At 40.5% G+C, this 22719-nt stretch overlaps 1 protein-coding gene across 1 annotated transcript; it reads left to right on the forward strand.

Moving 5' to 3' along the window:
* Positions 1 to 415: 415 nt before the first annotated feature.
* On the forward strand, positions 416 to 3544 carry LOC124406229. The gene is made up of 7 exons (XM_046881584.1): positions 416 to 694; positions 986 to 1103; positions 1615 to 1748; positions 1955 to 2143; positions 2285 to 2548; positions 2672 to 3188; positions 3270 to 3544. Exons 1-7 carry the CDS (start codon positions 416 to 418, stop codon positions 3542 to 3544), a joined length of 1776 nt encoding a protein of 591 aa, XP_046737540.1.
* Positions 3545 to 22719: the final 19175 nt, after the last annotated feature.

Consider the following 22719-nt stretch of genomic DNA (forward strand, 5'->3'; position numbering starts at 1 on the left):
ACTGAAACGTTTTTGTTTGCCAAGCGGGTGTGACAGCCCGCTTGGAAAGAGTGTGGGATGGTTCGTGGTTATTCCTCAAAGTGTAAGATGAAATTATATTATAATTTTTTACATAATTCGTTCGTTCGCTGATAAAGTTTTTTTTTCAAGTATTTGGACAATGATGTGATAACTTTTATAACAAGTTCGATGAATTGGTTTCTTTATTTTACAATAAAGACTACAAAACTTACGTGATTCTAGGGTATATTAAACTTTTCTCAAGTTACAGTTTTTGTTGTGTTTGTGTGTGTTTCAGATCAATGTAACAGCTTTCGACAGACCCCTCATTATAATCATGTGTGGAGTAGTGGTACAGTCGTAGTAGGAGTAGTATTTTGTAATTTTGTGAAAAAATATATTCTTTAAAACAATAATGCACATAATTTTGCTTAAATGTCTGAAACTTAAATTAAGTGCAAACTTATTCGAGAGTAGACGCATCGGTGAATTCCACCGGGTTATATTGACCGCCCAGATACTTCAGCAGCAAGCGATCCTCCTCGACAGCCTGCACCAAGTTCTGCATCAGACCGTCGTCCTCGCAGAGCACCTTCGCCATGCGTGCCGGGAGAAAGACGCTGAACGTCGCATCCACATCGACGACCACCCGTTGACCAAATCGAGTCTGTACCCTCCTGACACTTGTGATTCGGTAATTTTTCAAAACTTTCTAGTCGGATAGCTTCCTGGTTGGTAGGAATTCTTGCAGTTTGCTAATTTGGTTCAATTTTGTGAAATCCATTGTTGGTGTTAATTTTATCTCAATTTCAAACTTTTCAACTTCTTTGTCACTTTGTTAAGTTCAGATTTTTGATGAACAATCTTTTTCAAGTCTTCAAGATTTTTTAAGAACAGATCAATTCGCCGGCGTGGTTGTGCTTTGTCGGAGGTTCTCTTCATGAGAGCTGGAGAATCGTTGTGAGAATAACGTTCTGAAATTCAGGCTTTCATACCATATTTCTCCCACCAAGCGCTCAGAACCTTCCAGAATTCAACGACACGCCGAAAACCGATAGACGCAGGCCCCTCGACGTCAAGTCGCAACTCGTCGGACGCTCGACGTCAGTCGAAACTCGTCGACCGATTACGAGAACTGTTTGTCGGCCTAAGATTCCGAGAATTCGTTCAGGGTCGTCACGTTCAACGTCGCACCGAAATCCTTTGATCGCGGGCCGCTCGACGTCAAGTCGAAACTCGTTGACCGATTCCGAGAACTGTTTGTCGGCCTAAAATTCCGAGAATTCGTTCAGGGTCGTCACGTTCAACGTCGCACCGAAATCCTTTGATCGGGGGCCGCTCGACGTCAAGTCGAAACTCGTCGACCGATTACGAGAACTGTTTGTCGGCCTAAGATTCCGAGAATTCGTTCAGGGTCGTCACGTTCAACGTCGCACCGAAATCCTTTGATCGCGGGCCGCTCGACGTCAAGTCGAAACTCGTTGACCGATTCCGAGAACTGTTTGTCGGCCTAAAATTCCGAGAATTCGTTCAGGGTCGTCACGTTCAACGTCGCACCGAAATCCTTTGACCGCGGGCCGCTCGACGTTAATCTTAGCTCAGTCTCTATTCCAGAAAATGTCACTGACGTGCTTAAACTGGGACCGAAATATGGTATTCCCTTTAAATCTAAAGACATTCTAATTGCTAATCTCATTTCTGATTTTGAGGCCAATATGTCTTTAATTTCACTAGATCGTAGAAACCAGGCAAGGTTAGATTACACTAATATGTTAAAAAAGTTTAAAAATGTCCCTTCTGGATACAATAAATTTGACGCTGTTTTGGAGTATAAAACCAATAAAACAAAGGCTTTTATAAAGTGAACAATGATTTATTGTTTCCCAAATCGGACAAAGGCAACGCAACCGTAGTTTTTCAGAGGCAATCGTATTCTGAAAAAATGCTATTCCAGCTTTCCAACACAGACACTAACAATGTTGTGAGGTATGATCTTAATTACACTCTGCAACAAGACATTAGAAAACTGATTAATTTTTGGAAAAGTTCTGGTTATATTTCTGAACAGCTGAAACGTCATCTTATTGAGTCCGATTGCGTCCAACCGAGAGCATATGGACTTCCCAAAATTCATAAACCTGACGTACCGTTAAGAATCAATGTTTCCTTCACGAACAGCCCTACGTATAATCTCGCACGAGTTCTGAGCGACTGAATTGGTGAACATATAGTCCCGCCACCATCACGCGTTAAAGATAGTTTCGCTTTAGTTGATTTGCTCAAGGGTCACACTCTTCCGTCCTTTTACAAATTAGTTTCTCTAGATGTCGTATCGTTGTTTACCAATGTACCTCAAGGCCTTGCTATCATGGCGTTGGACAAAAGGTGGCCACGATTAGTGGACAAGGTACCCGTACCTCTAGTTGAACTAACTGAGGCACTCAAAATTTGTTTCAAGGCTTCAATATTCAAATTTAGTAATACTAATTACGCTCAAACGTTTGGCCTTCCTACGGGTTTTCCCTTTTCCCCGATTTTATCGGATCTTGTAACGGATGACTTAGAAACATTTTGCTTAAATAAACTAGATTTCTCTATTCCATTCTTTTTCCGTTATGTGGATGATATCATTACTGCCTTTTCTAGTAACAAATTCGAATTTCTTCTTTAGGCATTTAACAGCTATCATTCTAAGTTACAGTTCACCATCAAATCAGAATCACAATGTCAAATTAGCTTTTTAGATGTTTCCCTAATGATTCATAATCGATGTATACACACAGATTGGTACCACAAAGATACTTGGTCCCAGAGGTATTTAAATTTCCTGTCGCACCACCCAAGATCCTATAAAATCGGCACGATCAACTGTCTGGTCAACAGAGCCATTAGATTGTCGAGTCCAGCTTATCATAATAAGAATTTATCCTTAATTTATCAAGTGCTATGGAAGAACAATTATCCCTACATTATGTTGAGTAAACACATACGGGATAGACATAAATCCATCGTCACACCATCAGACTCCGACAATAACAATCTAGATGTTCATCCGGTTGTTCCGTTACGGTTTGTGTCTATCCCTTATGTTCTTGGCTTCTTCGAGTCATTGAATCGTACCTTCGCCCGTTACAACATCAAATTTGTAGGAGAAAACAAACGTGACTTGTCCTTCCTGTTCGATTCAGGTAAAGATTCTCTAGAGATTAATAAATGTTCTTGCATAGTATATAAGATCCCTTGCAAACAGTGTGATAAAATTTACATAGGGCAAACCGGTAGACAACTACACACCAGAGTACCTGAACATAGACGCAATATTCACGAACACGAGGACAATTACACTGCTTTGACTAGACATTCTCTGGATCAAGATCATGCGTTCAATTTCGACGGTCCTAGTGTGTTGGCGGTTGATCCCGTATATTACAAAAGACTATTGCTGGAGATGTGTCACATTGTCGCCAATCCTCTTTCTGTTAATTTACGCTCGGACATAGAACATCTTAGTTCCATCTGTACTCCAGTGATACTTCCTTCGTAGTTTACCTCATTATCCACTGTGTTTTGCTCTTCTTCGCCAGCATTGTCTGTTGTCCCTAATCTATATTGATTGATTTACCGCTGCTTGCTAGCCTTGCCTCCTTCCTCCTTTTGCTTCTCGTCGCTGGACGATCGACGTTGTGTTTACTGTCAATAATTTTTCTTTTCTTTTTCTTTTCTTCTTCACTTCTGCGGCCTTTTACACCTAAAATTTATATACACGATGCTGAGTTAAGAGATCTGTATTGCTATTGCATATAATTCTTCTGGGGTTTGCTACCGTTTTTTTTAAATATTATTCTCTATGTGATTTTTTGTCGTTCGTCCGTGCCAGTGATGTAGCTGCGCAACATGCCAGGTGATTACCATTTTAAACGACTTATAGGTTAATGTTCACAGTGCAACACCAATTGTTACACCTAAGGTTGCTGTTATCTTGGTTAGGCATTAGTATTATAACGATAACACCACATTTATAAACACTTGATAAGTCAGGCTAATTATATTGCCATGTTATATTGGTTTTGTGTACTTGACAGATTGCAGTAAACAAATTCTGTTCTGAGGAGGGCCCCCACTCGGGCTGAAACGTTAAAACAGTTTCGTTGTTTTCACTCGACCTTCATATCCAAGAGGTTATTATACACATCATCATTGAGGTCAAGAATTCTACTTACATATACAATCAATCTTCGGTAGAATGATTTCAATGATTATTTGCACATTTTGGTGACACTTATCCGTATCTTGAAGTAAGGTTGCTTTTCGTTAAGGGTGTACGAGTATATATGCTATCACTCATCATAATCGGTACGTTCCAATATTCGCTTAACAATCATTCACCTCTTTTGCGCTGCTGAGTTTGAAAGTAGCTCTGCCTCTGTCCCAGGGAGTGATCACCGTTACTAGCTGATATCGAAACCCGCCCCATATATTGTTTTCCGACAGACGATGACCCTACTGATCGGTCAGATTTTTTAGGGAAAAAAAATAGTGCATTTAAAGTGTGTGTATTTTCATGTACAGGAGTCACGGAAATCCGTAAATAGTCATGAAAAATTCCTAGATATGTCGGGAAGGTGGTGAGTTCCATCTTCCTGGGGCAGGGGCATCTTATTCAGGTCGGAAGGAAAACAGTAGCTGCACCGGACACGTTTATTGAAGTGAATGAAAAGGCAATCTGAATATACAAATCAAGAAAAACAATCGAAAGAGACGTCAGCGATTCGTTACTGGTAGTCGCGACTCAGTCCGGAAAACAGCCGGCTGGTCTAGCGGCTCTTTTTCGATCACGCCGTCATATATAATGTCACTAAAATGTTCATTTCATAGTAAATTCTTTCTCAAATGTAAACGGTTACTTAAAATAAATTTGACTTGCGGCATTGGGAAGTTTGGGTCGTTTCGCAGTAGTTCCAATTAACTACGGCACACTACGATTCATTGCATCAACCAAAAATACATTTAACCTGATAAATTTTTTTTTCTGAATTTAGTCATAGACCATGCGGTTATTTGGTTGTTCCCGATCAAATATAAAATAAATAGGACAGTTCAATCATTCTACAATGGAAAGAATTATAGTCTGCTATTTATGCGATCCCAGGTTTTCACTGTGGCTAAGTATATTTTTCCAACTTTTGTTTCTTTTCTACTCGTATTTTATGTGCCTATGGCCGGTGAAGCAGTGCACAGGAGAAATGGGAGAAACCACGACGACAGCCTCTCGGCGCTGTCATCCATATAACCTCTAAGATCGCGAGGGCACGAATAACCTCTTTCACAAAGTGCATAAGCCGTTAATTTGAGACTCGACGAATATACAAATATGATGAAATTGAATATTTATACTTAAATTGACGGCTTATGCACTTTGTGAAAGGGGTTATTCGTGCCCTCGTGATCTTAGAGGTTATATAGATGACAGCGCTTAGAGGCTGTCGTCGAGGTTTCTCCCAAGCTTATAACTTTTGCAATTTTTTATATCACATCTTGAATTTTTCCAAAAAGTTTCCGGATGCCATCCCCAATTGAATGACACTTCGGCCATAATTTTGAAAGAATTGTAACTGGAATCCGTAGGGAAGGTGCTAGTTAATTAGATTATAAGTGGGAGAAGCGGAACCATATGTATAGTGCTCCAGATCACGCAAGCAAACAACCGTAAACGGGCATCCTATGCGGATCTCATCTGTGCATATGATATTCTTTCTTCATAAGAATGTTCCAAGTTGTGACGAGGCAATCAGCAGTTGGGCCGAACACCTGTTTTCCCGTTTACCGATTCCTGAAATCGACCCGCTGCCGCCACCTCGTCACTAGATCCCGAACCCTTCGGGCCACGCGCATCCCCTGAGGGCCCTAAGTGCCCGCCTGGAACGCACGCTGCTCACATCAAGGGTGCCGCAAGCCAACCCTTATGGAGGGCCGTTTAGCCCGTAGTCAAATCAGTCTCCGCTACTCCAGCTCTAGTTCAGACTCATCCGTTTAATAGGTGCGACTATATATATTATAATATATAATAGGTCCGCCGTAGAATTACCTGTCCGCCTTCCACCAAAATATATAAACCGTTCCGTCATATGTATTGTGACGTGGCATTTTCGAATGGCCCGTTACAAGGTCAAAAATCTGAAGGAAACTACCGAAAACGCGTCCCTGGCGGGGTACTCCAAGAAAGCTCAATACGATATAGGCGAAAAATACTAGTTACTAATATTTTCTGTATGAATTTTGTAATCCCGCGCTTCCGCGCAAGCTAAACAGGTACCGCAACCACAATCATCGAGGGATCAACACATTTCTTTGATTCACCTAGGGATCAACATCTACCGAAAACTACAGTTCCAGCTACCGACGAATTCAACTACCGTTCCGTAATTATGAATCTCCCGTACAACTTCAAAGGGCTACTTTCTCGGATGCCGTAAGTTCGACATTAAGGGCAGACCGCAGCCTGTCGTTCCCCGACTTACCGGCCAGGAGCCTGACCGAACCCAAAACACTACGTCAGGATTGATAAAGCCCTCGTTCTGAGGATCGACGCAGCCTTCCTGTCAGTCAGGGCTGAAATCAGTGTGAGTCATGGTCCACGGACGTTGAGGTGCTGTAAGCCGCCGTGTGGCTGCATAATTTCGTTATGTAATCAATTTCCTAAAACTTATCGTCGAGTGACCTCGTAACTACCGAATGAATATCTTTCGTATTTCTGATTTTCTCTGATTCTCGTAATTTTATGCTAGAATTGCTTTTGTAATTTCTACTGTCTCTCACTATCGCTATCTTTAATTTTCTTTACTAGTATTGCCTATCGCTTATTTTATATTATTTGCTTTTTGCATGAATTTTGGATCGTATATCGAGCTACTTGGAGTACAGCCGAGCGTAGATTAAGCCACTAAATACTACCGCACCTTTGTTTCTATCGCTTATTATTGATTTGCATTCCTTATTACCTTGTAATATTTTCTTGTTTCCCGAATATCGTATTTCTTTGTTACCTTAAGTTGCTTATTGTAAACAGGTGTATTTAGTGTAATATTTTTATCTTGCGAACCCTTCTCTAAATCTCTCAATCTCGCATAAATTCTTGTATTCTCTTTCGTTATTGTAATTTCGAATTTCCTTGCTAATGTAATATCGTAATTTTGACCGTTGTAAATTATCGATTCGCTTGCTGTGAATAATTCTATTGTATAAGCTACCGATATTTTTGAATTGTATATCACTGTCAATCTCTCTTGCTAATTACCGTTTGTCGTAATTTCAATATTATTTTCTTATCACTATCATTCTGAGCCATCGTCAATTCTGTCAACTACCGATTTTCGCTAAAGTTTCACTCTTGCTGTAATTCAACAAATTAACAATTCTCGTAGTGTTGCCTTCTGAAATTTGGGTAAAATCACGTCGCCCAGTGACGTCAAGTTTAAGTAGATTTTTTGTATCATATCGCTTCTCCCGACCTACGACTAATTTCTTTTGTTAACTATCATTTTTGTGCGGATTATCGCTCAACTTTTTTTTATCGAAAATCTTGTAAACCACTCTCGTTGACTAATTACCTTTGCTACCTTTCTGTAACAAATATGATCAATCTACCGCTTGTGAACTGATTAATAATAAACGACTGATTGACTTGTTAATTTCCTTGATTCGAGCTTATTTCTTGATTTCTTTACTTTCCTTATTTCCGCAATTGTTGTAACTGCCTTGGATACCGCCACTCTACCAGTTCGTGTGAGTACTTGAGCCTAGATAGCCATACAGCGGGTTCTCTCATTATCATTACCGTATCGTATCTTTCCCTTTTCTTCAAAATTTGACGCTGAAGCGTCTAGCGCCCAACGAGTACCTTTTCTTATCTTTATATATCGTATCGAATGATTGGAGAATCGCGCCAAAGTGTTAACGGTAAGTCCTCGACAGAGGGTAACAGAATTTAGCGTTACAATATAAATAAATATATATAAACATATATCCATTGTACCGGCACCGCCGATTCAATACCCGTCATATCCTGTCTAGCACGTAAGAATATTCTTCGATCTGTTGTACATATATTGATGTTATTTATAATTATTCATTACGAGAAACCAAGTTGATTGCATCATACGCTCTTCTATTTCTGTTTTTCTTAGTGATCCAAAGACGGTATAAATAAACTACAGTCAATACTATAATCAAGTGTCCGATTATTTTAATTACCCTACTCCTTCCTAAACTACCCTGGTCGACTCTGAGCATCCGGCTGGGGGAGCGTGCAACCACCACCGAAGGGTAATCCGACCGACCAGGACCGGTAACACCGTTTCAAAGTAATTCAATTTCATTTATTCTCATCTATTCATAATAAATTATCAACCAAAGATTCACTATTCTATTCAAATCACAACCCGCGGCGACGCCGGGTATTTCTGCTAATATTATTATACTACACTCAATCCGTTGTCTCACTGGTGTTGTGGATAGATGTTTCAGTTTTAAGGACCCCCCCCCCCCCCCCCCACGCCCTTTGCTGCCTACCATCAGGGCCGAATTGTCAATTCATATTGTTTTTATATCTATTTGACCGAAACGACACCGAAAATGTTTGACATACGTATGATACAATCAAGAAGCCTCTTCCGGAAAAAATCAATCAATTAATTAATGAAGTGGATAAAATCTTCAAAACTTGATTCTTTTCTATAAACAGTACGTCGTTGGAAGACTGAAGATTACTTGGAGCAGTTCGACGTTATTTTATGCTATTTCAAAATTCGTTATTTATCATGCTTTCTCAAATTACCGTTTTCTCTGTAGTCCAGGAGTCTTTTGTTGAACATTTGGACATATTTCGAATTTCTTGGAAAGGCTATGCCGTATCCTGTCATGGCATACCAGGAACCGACGGTAAGAAGTCTACAATCTTCATCCTGTGCAACCAGATAGTCAAGCACGGTTCCATCGTAGATAAAAGCATCCATGTCGCTGCAAGAAATCATTTTAGAACGTGTATAATTGGGATATTCAAGGAAAATCCGAAACATGCATTTTTTAATCTTATGAAAACTTCGATACATTGAATTTCAAACTGATAGCATATGAATTGCATTTTTTTTTTTTTTTCTTTGTGGGTGGACTAACTGAATTTTTCAACTTCCACTAACGTTCATAAATTTCAAATGTCCATTTCCTCAAAAGCTTCTAGAGTTTAAAGGATACTAATTATATTGAGATTGTGATAAAACTAATGGTAAACGCATCCTGCCGAATACGGCTAGCTACTCACATGGCGTAACTTTAACCAACATATAGACCATACTCGTCTAATCGAAATTAAAAGAACTCGAGTTCATAAACCTCAGTGACCGAACGTTAAGAAGATGAGAAAAGAAAAGATAAGCAGTTCACAAATTGTCATCCTCAGAACACAAAAATGCATTCTTGCAATTAACTATCTTGTCAGAATTGCACCGATTGGCCTCTTCAAGACCAATCGTCTTGCACCGACGTACCTAAAATCCAATCAGAAGTCTCTTCAAGACTCCTACTACGAATCAAACTGATGCAACAAAGAAACGTCCTTCAGACACCAGAATCATGATAAGAAGTCATAATTGAATTGAACGTCAAGGCACACAGAACCGAATTCAAGCCTTAAGATGCTTATAAAGACGCGTTGTACACCTCGAAAACACGGGGGTGCAAAACTCCTACACCGCTTCAGCGATCAAAGTGAAACTTGGGCAGTTGATGTCTCATTTTGACAAAAAGTGGAGCAACTTTTTACTTTTTTAAAATTTGGAAAAAAAATTTTACAGATTGGTTACCACCCACAGAAATTGGCCAAATTCTCACAGTTTCACTGAATGGATCGAACTATTCGGTATGATGCCACTCGTTGGTGATGAAACACACATTTTGAGCCCAGTCCCGTGAGATTTGATGGTAAAATGACGAAATGGCAGCTGATCTGGTTTTCGATTACGAAGTAAACCGAAATCTCATTTTGGCGACATTTGTTACCGAGATCACGCGCATGCCGGTAATGTATGGTGTAATGTCGGTAAAAAATTACCGGCATGCGTGAAAGGTCGGTAACAAATGTCGCCATAATGAGATTTCGGTGTTCTTCATAACGGTGTTTCTGTATCACCATGTATATGTGTGTGTGGTAGGGGTAAATTTTTTCGCTGACGTGCCACTACCCTGGTGGGGGTAAATTCGTGAATTACTATCTCACAATGATAAGTAGAGTGCCATAGCAGTGCAATGGTGAGTGTACTGTAGTGGTAAGTAAAGTGCAGTGGTGAGTATAACATTTCATACATCACGCGCGATGTCACCAGTGTCGCTGAACCTCGGCGCCCGGTGTGCAGCCCAATTCCATCATAATGTATACGCCAATCTCTCCGCATCGTCGCTATTTCAGGACCATACAATGTCACTTTGCAAGCTGCCCCGACAATTTACGGTGGATACAATTTCGTTTGACAACGGCCTCCAACAAAATGTGCATCATTATTGCGATCTCATTCCACCGTAATGAATACGCCGCAGGTTTGGGAATACTAAAAAAAAATGTCCGTTCACCGCGACAGATGTTGACCCTTTACCGCGCCATTCGCTACAGTATAAAAGCAGGGCGGTGTTGCAGTCGCCCAAGTCGACTGGACTGGCGTGCGGCAGCTGACTTACGAACCACTCTGGCAGTATTTTCACCAACAGTGGAGTCGTGGTACGGTAAGCGGGATTTCGGAGATTGGCGAACCTGGCTTCGCACGAGCTGCTTTGTTTTATAGTAAGTTCAAACATTAACTCTCTGAAACGAATACTACAATATTGCAGCCTTCTATCCTCTCATACCCTGATTATTATTGGCAGTGCAGCATCCAACATTACCGACACATCGTAGAAATCCATGCCAGGCACGTGAATCCTGATTTAATCAAGTACAGGCGATGTGAAACAAGCCTATTCATTTACACTAGACCTACAAAGGCTGCGTCTGGTTGCATGAGCTGATGCAGTCCCTCAAACGTGTAGTGGAGAATTTAAATTTTTTACTCTCATGGTTGACTCAAAATAAACATATTATATTAGCATACTTGCGGTGTAGTCTTATTTCACCCCCAATTCCGTAATATTCTCTGAAACGTTCGCAATATTTTCATCTGTATGCCGACCATTGCATTTAACTATATAGACAAGTCAAAACTAACACGTACAAGTGCTTATGCATTGCATCAAAGAGCTGTATTATCATAAGTCTGCGACACAACCACATAGAGGTCATTACACTTCATATCGAAACATAACTGCAGTATCATTCCTCGCACTTTGAATGGTAAAGGTCAACCGGTCAAAGATCATCCCGTACAACAGTTTCTCATTGCTGTCACAGTATCCGCTCCGGAATAGGCTATTACAAAATTGCTATCGCCATATCTCAATATTATTCTTGATTTGCGGTGGAATACAGGTTCATAATCAGACCTTTATCTGCATTAAACCATCACTCGAATATTCGCATTGACTTCGTCGACCGCTTTAAATGTAAAAAGTATTACGTTGTATGCCCAATCGATAAAGGTCCGAATGTAATTTATTACCCAAAAAACTGTACCTCAGTTTCATTGGTCTTATAACCCGTCTATACCGGGACCATCTCTAGAAACTATACAAGAACTGCGCATGCGCGAGTTTAAATCCGCCGTCCGTGCAGTCTGGCCATCCCGAATTTCAGCTGTTAACCTTTGTTTTCGTCGGCCATGTAGTTCATACGCGTTTTTGAGGTTAGAGTGTCAAATAATCGAGGTAGTGACTCGCAAAGGCTTGGGAAGCATTTGTCATTGCGCCAGAAAGTTGATTCTTCAAAGAACGGTCGGAATTTAATGCTAATGCTTTTTTACAATTCGTCTTAATCGAGTGAAACAAGAAATCTGTTTAAATGTTTGGTGCTTGGAAGAAACAAAGCAGGTGAGTAGGGACAATTTATTCAATCATTTTTATTACTTCATACATTAAGCATAAAAATGACATTTTTTTTGATCTTTATCAAGAAAATAAAGTAAAAATAATTGCATCTCTGCTATTCGCTGATATCTGCTCCCTCTATTCAATTCATGACACATGCAAACATCATCGCCTCTTTTGTTGGTTGTTGGAAGAAGTTGTGGGTCTTACAGTTTCTTCTGATTTCAAATCGCGTGCAACGTATCTTCTAATCACCTTTGTCACTCTCTGGTTATTTCAGAGGGTAACATTAGATTTGATGATTCTTGAAAATAAAAGACATCAAACCGATTGTTCAAGAAATTGGAATATCTTACCGTTAATAACACAACTGTGAATCTCTTTTTCTAGAATTTGGTTCAACAAAATTGTTGTTACTACTAAAGAAAATTACCCAATAATTATTCGAGTTCATTTTATGAATTTTCAACAATGTTCGATTAAATAAATGAAGGGAACCTAATACTAAAATCAAAATATTTGATTTACTGGAATAATTTCTGAATTTCATGTTGGTGCAGTTCGAAACAAAGAAAATCTAATCCAAAGAGTAAAACTCAGGAACATTCTGTGACCCAAGTTGAAAATAGACATTTTCAAAATGTGCCTCAGTATCGCAATTACCTTTCAGGATAACCATGTTTTAGAGAAATGTTCAGATCAATAATATGAAGATATTAACTTATCAAATTTAAGATTCTAGCCCTTGTTCCTTTGAAACAAATGAATACCTAATTTTGAACGAAGTTCATGAAAACATTTTCTCAAATAATCTCCTACTTGCTGTTATTTAGGAACAATAGACTCAAATCTGAATCCAATAAAATATCTTCTTCAAAGTGCTCGGAACATCATCTGGTAACATGAATATGCGGTAGGAATTCCTATATCGCTGAAACCATTATACAATTCCTTGTTTTCAACTTGTGCCACTAGATAACTTTTGCGTTGCGAGTTCCATTTCCAATCTCAGGATGAGATTTTGTTGTTTCGGACAGTGTTAATATGGGATGCAGAAATAATTGTGATAAATGGAGATTCACAAACTTTCAGTCTAAGTGAAGGACCACGGTAAGAGTGTAAAATTGAATCTGGTTTCAAGCTATCGAGGAGTTACCGGATAACTCCCTGCTAAAGATTCATAATAAAAAAGTTAGCCAGCAAGTAAATCCTACTGTAGACAAAGTGATCATTTGTAACGTGTACTAGTAAGTGAATGCAATCTGTAGACGTTGCTGGAGTTAAACGAGACTGAAGCATGGATGATAGCTGCAACTAGCTAGTCAGATGATACCGTCAATTAATATTGGCTTCAAAGATATTTTCTACTGAAGTTATCCAACATTGTTAGATTGAGATTGGTTCAATTTACCTATCAAAACTCATTCGTAGAATCTGATTCGAGACTTGAAACACTATTCATCTAAATTGAATACCAAGAGAGTAGGAAATAAAATATCAAAACTAAAAAAAATAAAATTTGAAAAGAAATGCGGGCTAATAATACCGCTTGGATTACAATGGTGCACGGAATGATTCCTCGGCAAAATTAATTAGTAGCAACTGTTGAAAAACAAACTTATTACTATTGGCTCGATCAATCTAAAATGATCGAATATTCTGAACTGATGTTCAGAAGGTGGCGACGACCTGAAAAAATTCCTTTGGGTATCTGTTGTCTGATGAAACAACGGAACAACCAGGGTCGATGGTTGGAATGGTGGCACCAATCGAGAAATCAGGGTCCTTGCCATCAACGTTTGGACCATTAGGTAAGGTATGATTTTCCTCCCATTAACCAAACTTGAAACTTTGAGCCTACCAAAAAAGACGAGTTTTATCATCAAATATATGTGAAAATATTGTAATATGCAAAGATCACAGAATCAGAAATTTACTTACACGCTTCGATGCCTGACAACTTCAGTCCCACTTCGATGATGGATTGTTTCCTACCTGAAAGTATTAGAAGGTATCATGATCAGTTAGGAGCTTCTAATATTTTTGGATACAACTGATTTGCAATAAATTGCAAGAAAAATGAACGTTAATGTAACTCATTGCCATGTGACATCAACTTACTTCACGTTCGAAAATTACAATCACGAGTTACCGATCGTTGGATATCGTTTCAGGTGATGCGTTTGTAAGTTCCATTTATTGACTTTGAATTGTTAATTTTTCTTATAGTTCATATTTTCCTGAAACCAACAAAATTTATCGAATCGAGAATGTCACATCATGCTCGCGAGGTTATCGAAATTTATTTACCCGAACCGCTGAACACGCGGTAATTAAACGTCGCCGTTCTCATCGCGGAACCATTTCCATGTTTTCCTACGTAATGATGAGGATGAATATCGATTTCTTGAACTTAAAGTCAGAAACAGATCACCACGTGTTATTTAGCCAGACAATAGTACGTATCATAATTCTGTGCATACTGAAAAACACCCGCGAGGGCGCGAAAATCACGCTGCTACCACAATCTGATTGGATGAGACCAACGTCGCGACCGATATCAGCCAATCAAATCATCTATCTGTAAAGTTTCCCAACTTCTCCACCCGCGAATATAAACTAAGTATCGTAATCCTTTTGTGAAGTTTTTTACAGGTTGAAAATGCCTAATTACAAGTTTTCTGTTCAAGAGAAAGTGGAGTTGGTGAAGCATCACTATCAAGGACTGACGTACCGGGAAAATAAAGATCATTTCGCGGCCGCCCACCCGGATCGACCGATACCGTCCATCGCGACAATCAGGAACATGGTCCTGAAGTTTGAGCAAACTGGGAGTGTCGACGAGAGGACGAAGAAAGTGGTCCAGCCAAACGGGCAACTAAGTTGGGATACCAAGCTGGACATCTGCTTGACCATCGAAGAGGATCCCTTCAAGCCAACCAGCCATGTTGCACAGGAGCTTGAGAATTCCAAGGCGTCGGTCAGAAGAGTGCTGCGTGAAGCTAAGTACAAATCGTACAAGTTTCAAGTACATCACGAACTCTTTGGTGATGGCGATAATCGCCTTCGCTTCAGCTAAGAGATGATGGAACGTCTGAATGCAGATGAGGGCTTGTTAAGTCGCATTTGTTTCTCCGATGTAAGTACGGTAATACTTGTCGGAAAACCCAACAGGCAGAACACCAGAGCCTGGTGCCGAAGCAACCCTTGTCTGTTCATTCAGGCCGGCACGCAGTACCCGTTGAAGCTCAACGTCTGGCTCGGCGCCATTGGTAATCGGCTGATCGGGCCATTTTTCATCGATGGGAACCTCAATGATGAAAAGTATCTTCGGTCACTTAGGGACCACATCTTACCAGCTCTTAGGCTGATTGAACAAGAAATCGTGAGTGTACCTTATCGTGTGAAGGGGGCCTTTTTATTAGCAGACTGCCTATGATTTTGAAATAAATATTTGTTATGCTGACTAAAAGTAATGTGTCTTTTTATGTATTTTAAAGCAAACCTGTCGGGTTTCAGCAGGATAGAACCCCGGCGCACTTTATACGAGCGGTCCGAGATTACCTCGACTAAGAGTTCCCTGGACGTTGGTTCGGTAAAGGAAGCCCGGAGGTGGAATGGCCAGCTCGTTTCCCTGATCTCGCCCCTGTGGACTACGGCTTGTGGGGACATTCGAAAAATGTTCTGTATGCACGTAATAGAATTGAAGGCCTCGCAGCACTGCGAGCCAGAATTTTGGTCGTTCTGCAGAACCTGTCGCTGGACATCATATCTAAGACGACGAATGCTTTTCACGATCGGCTCGGTTACTGAGCTGCAGCTGCTGGAGGGCATTTCGAGCATTTATTAAAAGGGAACCAGTGGCCAGATGACCGTGGGTGATCAGTAGTCAAGTTCAGATTGGTCTCCTTGAGTTGTGGGACGATTGTCCTGTAAGTTATCGTTTTGTTCACTTTTTCCTTCAATAACACGAGTCAGACTGTAAAATTGACTGTTGTTTTTTTTCTCTTTTCATACTTGGATGTCTGGTAAACCCTTCTTTGTGTGTTGTACAACGGAGTTGCATAAACTTTGTCAACTATTCAATGGAGTATTCAAGGGTTTTTGAGGGTATTAGGGTATTTGTCAAGTACGTTTGCTGTGAATCGCTAACTTTTTGTACTTCTAAACTTTGTGTTGTTTGAACTGTGTACTTGCAAACTTTATGGTAAATTGGTCCTCATGAAAATACCACTAAAATCCGATATTTTCATTATTATAGTGAATTTTATTGGTTCACTTTTTGAGGTTTTTTTTTAGCTTACCATGCATTTTCAAGAAAAGCCCCCATCCCTGCTTGTACGAAGCCAAATGAAGCCCCCCACCACGTCCACCCAATGCTATTACGAAATGATCCATTTCCATAACGGTTACTATGACAAAGAAATGGATCATTTCGTAACACCTTATACTGTGTCATAGTAACAACTATGATAAAGAAAAGGATCATAACCCCTCAAACGCTCACATTTTCCGAAGGTTTGGAATTGATCACGAGTTTCTTAAGACTGATCCATTTGTTTGAAGTCAAAATGAAAATTACGCAATCGGTTTGAAAATCACAAAACAATTCACAGTGATTAACAACGTCGCGGAAAGAGGTGTTCGTCTGCTCAACGATTACAAAGAAATACTTACACGGAACAAAAAACAAAAACAGTTCATTTTACAAATTGCAAGTGAGTATCGAAAAAATCATCCAGATGCAAAAAAGGCGACAATACTTAAGAATTGGTAACTCGTTTAGAAAATTATTCTTTTTTTAATACATTTATAAAAAAACGAGAGATCAGAAAAATTCTTTTTAATTATTATGGTGTTGTTTTTATTATTATAATTATTATACAACACTTTGAGGTTGGGGGTTTGGGAAATTTTTTCCATGTAGCAACAAGCTTGTAAACTAATTTATGAAAAATTTCGAGATTGTACAAACATTTTCAGGCCCACAGTAAAAAAGTGACTGCAAACGCAGGAAAACTCTATGTATTTTAAAGGAAAACCTTCAACCCCTGTGGTCAAGGGCTAAACTTTTTCTTTAAAATATGAAAAAATTACAGCGTTACTTTTTACGTATTTCGATCCGATTCAGGAGGCGGCAAGGGTAAAATTCATTCTCACCCCCAAATAACGACGACCCTAGTATACATATATTTACAGACTTTGGCTCAACCGAAGTATGAATATTTGTGTAAAGTGTTAAATCGTGTCCCAGGTGTGTCCTATTTTACATATTCCAATAATTGTGAGGTAATTCTGGTTGAACAATCCCAGCCAAAATTTATTTTTATTTTCAATGATATGGCTTGTGATAAGCAGGATGCTGTTTAACAATATTTCTGTATAGGTAATCACAAATTTGTAGATTGTTCCTATCTATGTCAAACATATACAAGAATCCCAAAATATTTGATCCACGACGGTGCAAATTTCATAATTTCATTGAAAGAAGACGGTAAGAACTTACTGCATGTATTTGATGACCACGTGAATACTGATATGACGTACGCACAATTTGAGCAAGTGTGCTCCATCTGTTGGCTTTTGAACTATGGTTTTGTTACAATTGATAAAGACAGTCTTACGAAGCATAGTCGATACCGTAAACGTTTTGATAAAATCATTGAATTATAAAACGTGGTACATCCTGTTTGTAATTACAGTGTTTCACCTGAACCTGTACCTGTAACATCCTCAGCATGGTAAAGACTCTCAAATCCGATAAAGATTTGAAACGCAAGATAGTAGAAGCAAGCGATGCGATGAGAAAGAAAAATCAAGCATTGAACACAGATCGCATAGCGGATACTGAAGCGATTAAAACAACTTTGAAACCGAGTGTTAAGCAGCTGAATGTCATTGCAAAGGCCTCTTGAGTTTACAGCGGATGGTATAATGCCGAAAGTGTATGCTGAAAATGATGATTTGGCCGCTCCGTTAGATAATAGTATGGCTTGGGATTAATACAAAGACACTCCGAATTCCGAATATCGCATTCGAAAACCGAGTCCATCTTTTGTTAGAAAAGTGTTTCAACGCAGACGAATCCCTGAGGGAAATATACGCCGCATGCCCGCGAAAACAGTGATATTGAAGATGATGCGAACACAATGAGCGGGCAAAATATTTCCTGCCTGCACAGAACTGTATACACGACACCTGATATGGAATCTCAAGCGGAATTTTCTTAGTCGGCGTTGAGGGAGTAGATTGGGTACCATGATACTTCGATACAAATAAAACGAGCGTCAAAAAAAACTCTGGTACTTTAGCCAGTAATTACATAATGAATTCGGTTTGTGATAATGCAAATACAACGGATTCAGTTTACGGAATTAGATTTGTAAATAACCATAGGAATACGGGGTTCATGATTGGCAACTCACCGATTGAAATTGAGTCGGATCATTGTTATGTTAAAACATGCGATTCAAAACAATTCCAGGTATATTGGAACTAATGTTCAAAAAAATTCCAGATAAAGATATTGACACCAGCGATGATCTTCGTGAATTTCGCGATATCGTCGATTCAACCAACGCTCATAAAAGAGGTTATCAAAAATCGGGTCAAGTATGCTCAAATAATTCCTACAAATATTAAAATATTATCCGCCAGCTATTTCCAGCTTGCCACTAGCAGACACTCGGCAAGGATCTCAACACCAGTAAACATATTGTACAAAAAAACCGTCAAGTAGACTATACATATTGGGACGAGCGAAACGAGTTGGCGGACAGGTTGTGGTTATTGAGTCGTTTGAAGGCTGTTGAAAACACAGCTCATAACGATGATATTATCTCAATAGTGGGAAAATGACGCGAGGCGAATATTATTGTTTGAAGAATGAGCGAGGAAAAAATTCAGCTAGTTAGAGAGCCACATGCGCCGGCTCGTCGTAACTTTAAGCCTAGGAGAGCGATCGTGAAAGGCTTTGACGACTTGTGGCAAGCGGATTTGTTTGAAATGCGACAGTATGCCAAAATTAATAAAAATTTCATTTACATTCTAACGGTTATCGACGTATTATCTAAATTCACGTGCGCTATACCCTTGAGAAATAAGAGTGCCCGATCAATTGTCGATGGATTCAAACAAGTGCTTTAAGTGGTCGATCACCCAAGAATCTTTAGTCAGATAATGGTAAAGAATATTCCTGTACCTTTATCTGGTGAGTGTATCAATAATAGATGGGATGAAATCAAAAAAACATACATTTTTACCGAAAGAGGGTTATATGAAGGCGGTAAACCTCTGTTTGAACTTTACGTGTTTTGTGCGCAAACATGTATTCTATCAACAAATTGAAGGTGTAGCAATAGGCTCGCCCATTAGCTACCATTAGTAGGAAAAATTAGAAAACATCTTTATTCCTACATTCAACTACACACTACCATATTATAAAAGATACGTCGACAATATAGTCACGGTCGTTTATAGTAATAATATCAATGATATTGTACAACGCTGCAATCAATTTCATCCAAACCTACAATTTTCTTTTGAACGAGAAAACAACAATTTTATCAGTTTCCTAGATTTCAACACTATAAACATTATTAACTCACGTATCATTGATTGGTACAGGTAACCAACGTGGTCTGGTAGATATCTGAATAATACATCAAACTATTCATTGACACAAAAAATACGTGTTACGATTGGCCTAATTGACCAAGGGTTAAAATTAGCTGAACCTTCTCATAAACAGGAGTACATAAACCTCATCAGGGACATGTTGGTCGAGAAAGGGTATCCTGAATCCTTAATTAACAGCATTAAAGCACAAAGGACAGAAAAACTGTATAACAATGATATTTTCTTTGAAAAACGCCAACAGAGATTGGCGCAGGACAATTATAAAAACTTGTAATCCCATACATACAAGGATTACCAGAACAGATAAAATGGTCTCTCCACAAATACCAAATTAAAATAGTTTATAAAATCACCAACACTCTTTCTAAACTTTTCACCAATTTAAAACATAAGGATCCCATTCTCTGCCAATCAGATGTTATTTACCAAATTAAATGCAGAGATTGTTTCAATTCCTACATTGGTCAAACTTAACAACAGTCAGGGAATCGTATCAAAGAATACAAATACCGTTTGCTTCCGTAATAGTGCCAGTTCTAATAGTGCCGCTTCCCCTTATTCTCGCTCGAACGTAACCCCTACCACGGGCTCACCTCGGGTTTCATGTTCGTCTCTCTCAATAGTGCCAAACGCTGGCTCAATGAAATTGCATATACTTCTCTGCTTTCAATTCAATTTATTGCCATTATTTCTTTGATAACTTTATTTTATCACAAAATTCATAATATAGTGTTAATATGATTTGTTAAGTAACGAAGTAGTTAATGTAACGGTACAGCGGTCAGCCAGCTCCGCGGGTGACAGCTGTAGCCGACATGATACCGAGGCCCGAGCTCAGCGAAAATCTCCGAAAGTCAACGAAGATGAACCGCCAAATTCTCCGCAATGACTGACTTCCGACCACCAAAACTGACAATACGTGACGTAAATCCGCGCGCCAAAACTTCACGCACAGGCACGCGTACAGGTACGCACTTCACGCGCACTATGACCACTGGCCAGGAGGACTGGACACACGGACAGAAAAACTGACAGCAGCGCAGCGTGACGATGACGGACGGTGCTACTATAAATAGCGGCACATGACCAGCAACGTTAGCAGATGTACGGCAATAGGCCCATCAGTCTCACCAAATTGCAAGGCGTGTGACTCATCTCAGAGCGTACGACCTAATTTAGAGTTTTAGAAATTTCAGTGAAACATTTAGAGAGAAAGAATAGAGGCCACGGGAGGCGCATGAATTGATTAAGTAGAGTAGAGGGAGTGTAAATTTAAACAAACTAAATCGATAGGAGCCGAACCGACGAATTCTGGCATGTTCTATTGTTTTATTTAGTTTGCTGATTTTCTTTAAATCGTAGATTCAGGTTTATTTTATGTTTTATTATTTGAACTGATTGTATCATTTCGCGTGATTTAGATTTCATTAAAATTGTTATATGAACAGTAAAGTGCACAACGGCGATGCTGATATCCCACGGACCGATGCCCGCGAGGAAGATCAGATTTTCGCAGATCCACTTGCAACACTGCAAAGCGGCCTCGGCTATCCATAGCCGCAGCCTGGCGGTGGAGCAAACAGACATATCAGTCATCCAAGAACCATGAGTTGACAAGGGACTTGTTTCAGAACTAGACAGGAAGATCGGCCCACTGGTATGTGAGGAAGGCGCGGCTGGACCCGGTCCGAGGACGGCGGTCTTCATCAACAACAGACACCAGGCTCTAAGGCTCAGCCACTTTTGCAGCAGGGACTTAGCAGCAGCCTTGATCAAGTTTAAAAGGGGGCAGGGCGGAACAATCGACATAGTCGTCTGCTCTGCCTACCTCCCCTACGACTCCATGGAACCTCCTCCCACGGAAGATTTAAAAAAGGTGGTCACGTACTGCACCGACAAGGGGCTACACCTCGTAGTGGGCTGCGACGCGAACTCGCAACACACGGTCTGAGGCGGTTCCGACACCAACAGGAGGGGCACAGCGCTGCTGGAGTACCTCTCGTCAGCCGAGCTCGAGATCCTAAACAGGGGATCGAGATCAACCTTCATCACCTCCAACAGACAAGAAGTGATAGACCTCACGCTCTGCAACCCCAGGCTCCTGAACCTCATCACTGACTGGCAGGTGCAGAACGAGGACACACTTTCAGATCACAGGCGCATCACGTTCTCCCTCGCAACGGTGAGTGGGCTGGAACCGATGGGTACGTACAGGATCCCAGGACCACAGACTGGCTCTCCTACAAAGAGGAGCTCAACTGGAGGCTCCAGGGACCCTGCGAACATCTGAACAGTGCAAACGAGGTGGAGGGCGAAGTAATACACCTTCCAACCTCCATTAACCTGGCCTTTGAGGCAGCATGTCCTGCAAAGCCCAAGGTAAACAGGCCTAAGGTCCCTTGGTGGAACGGAGAGCTGGGCAAGCTCAGAGCGAGCTCCAGCAAACTCCTAAACCGGGCCCTTAAGACCAACAAAGACACGGACTGGGCGACCCACAAGGCTGGCCAGAAAGAGTACAAGAATCAAATAAAAAGATCAAAGACGGGGGCCTGGAAGAGCTTCTGCAGTGAGACTGAGGCCCTACCCCTAGTGTCCAAGCTCCGTAGAGTATTCTCATCAGGCCCGCCAACTAGACTGGACTGCCTCACGCTGCCGGATAGCAGCATGGCAGAGTGCCAGTCAGACATACTCACCCATATGCTAGAGGTCCACTTCCCAGGGTCCGAAGCCACAAGTCAGGGACCGCCTCGACAAGTTGGCCCGACTAGGCGAAAACCAGGGGACTGGAAATCTGCAGGGGAAATCGTAACGTTAGCTAGGATCAGATGGGCCATCGACACCTTCGACAGGTTTAAAAGCCCGGGGACGGACGGGATCTTCCCGGCCCTCTTACAGGAGGGTGGTGAGGCCCTCATCGCTAGACTAAACAAGATTTTCAGAGCGTGCCTAGTGCTACGCTACATACCTGTGAACTGGCAAGAGGTCAGGGTAGTATTCATCCCTAAAACGGGAAAGAGCTGCTACGACCACGCCAAATCATGGAGACCGATAAGCCTAACATCGTTCCTGTTGAAAACA

Source organism: Diprion similis, chromosome 5 (genome assembly GCF_021155765.1).
Source record: "Diprion similis isolate iyDipSimi1 chromosome 5, iyDipSimi1.1, whole genome shotgun sequence".
NCBI classification, from domain to species: Eukaryota; Metazoa; Arthropoda; class Insecta; order Hymenoptera; family Diprionidae; genus Diprion; species Diprion similis.

Coding starts and splice junctions, on each gene's coding strand:
- LOC124406229 (XM_046881584.1), top strand. CDS start 416: ATGCACATAATTTTGCTTAAATGTCTGAAACTTAAATTAAGTGCAAAC. Junction 2,144..2,284: donor CCAAAATTCATAAACCTGAC/GTACCGTTAAGA, acceptor GATTTGCTCAAG/GGTCACACTCTTCCGTCCTT. Junction 2,549..2,671: donor CCCCGATTTTATCGGATCTT/GTAACGGATGAC, acceptor TTTCTTCTTTAG/GCATTTAACAGCTATCATTC.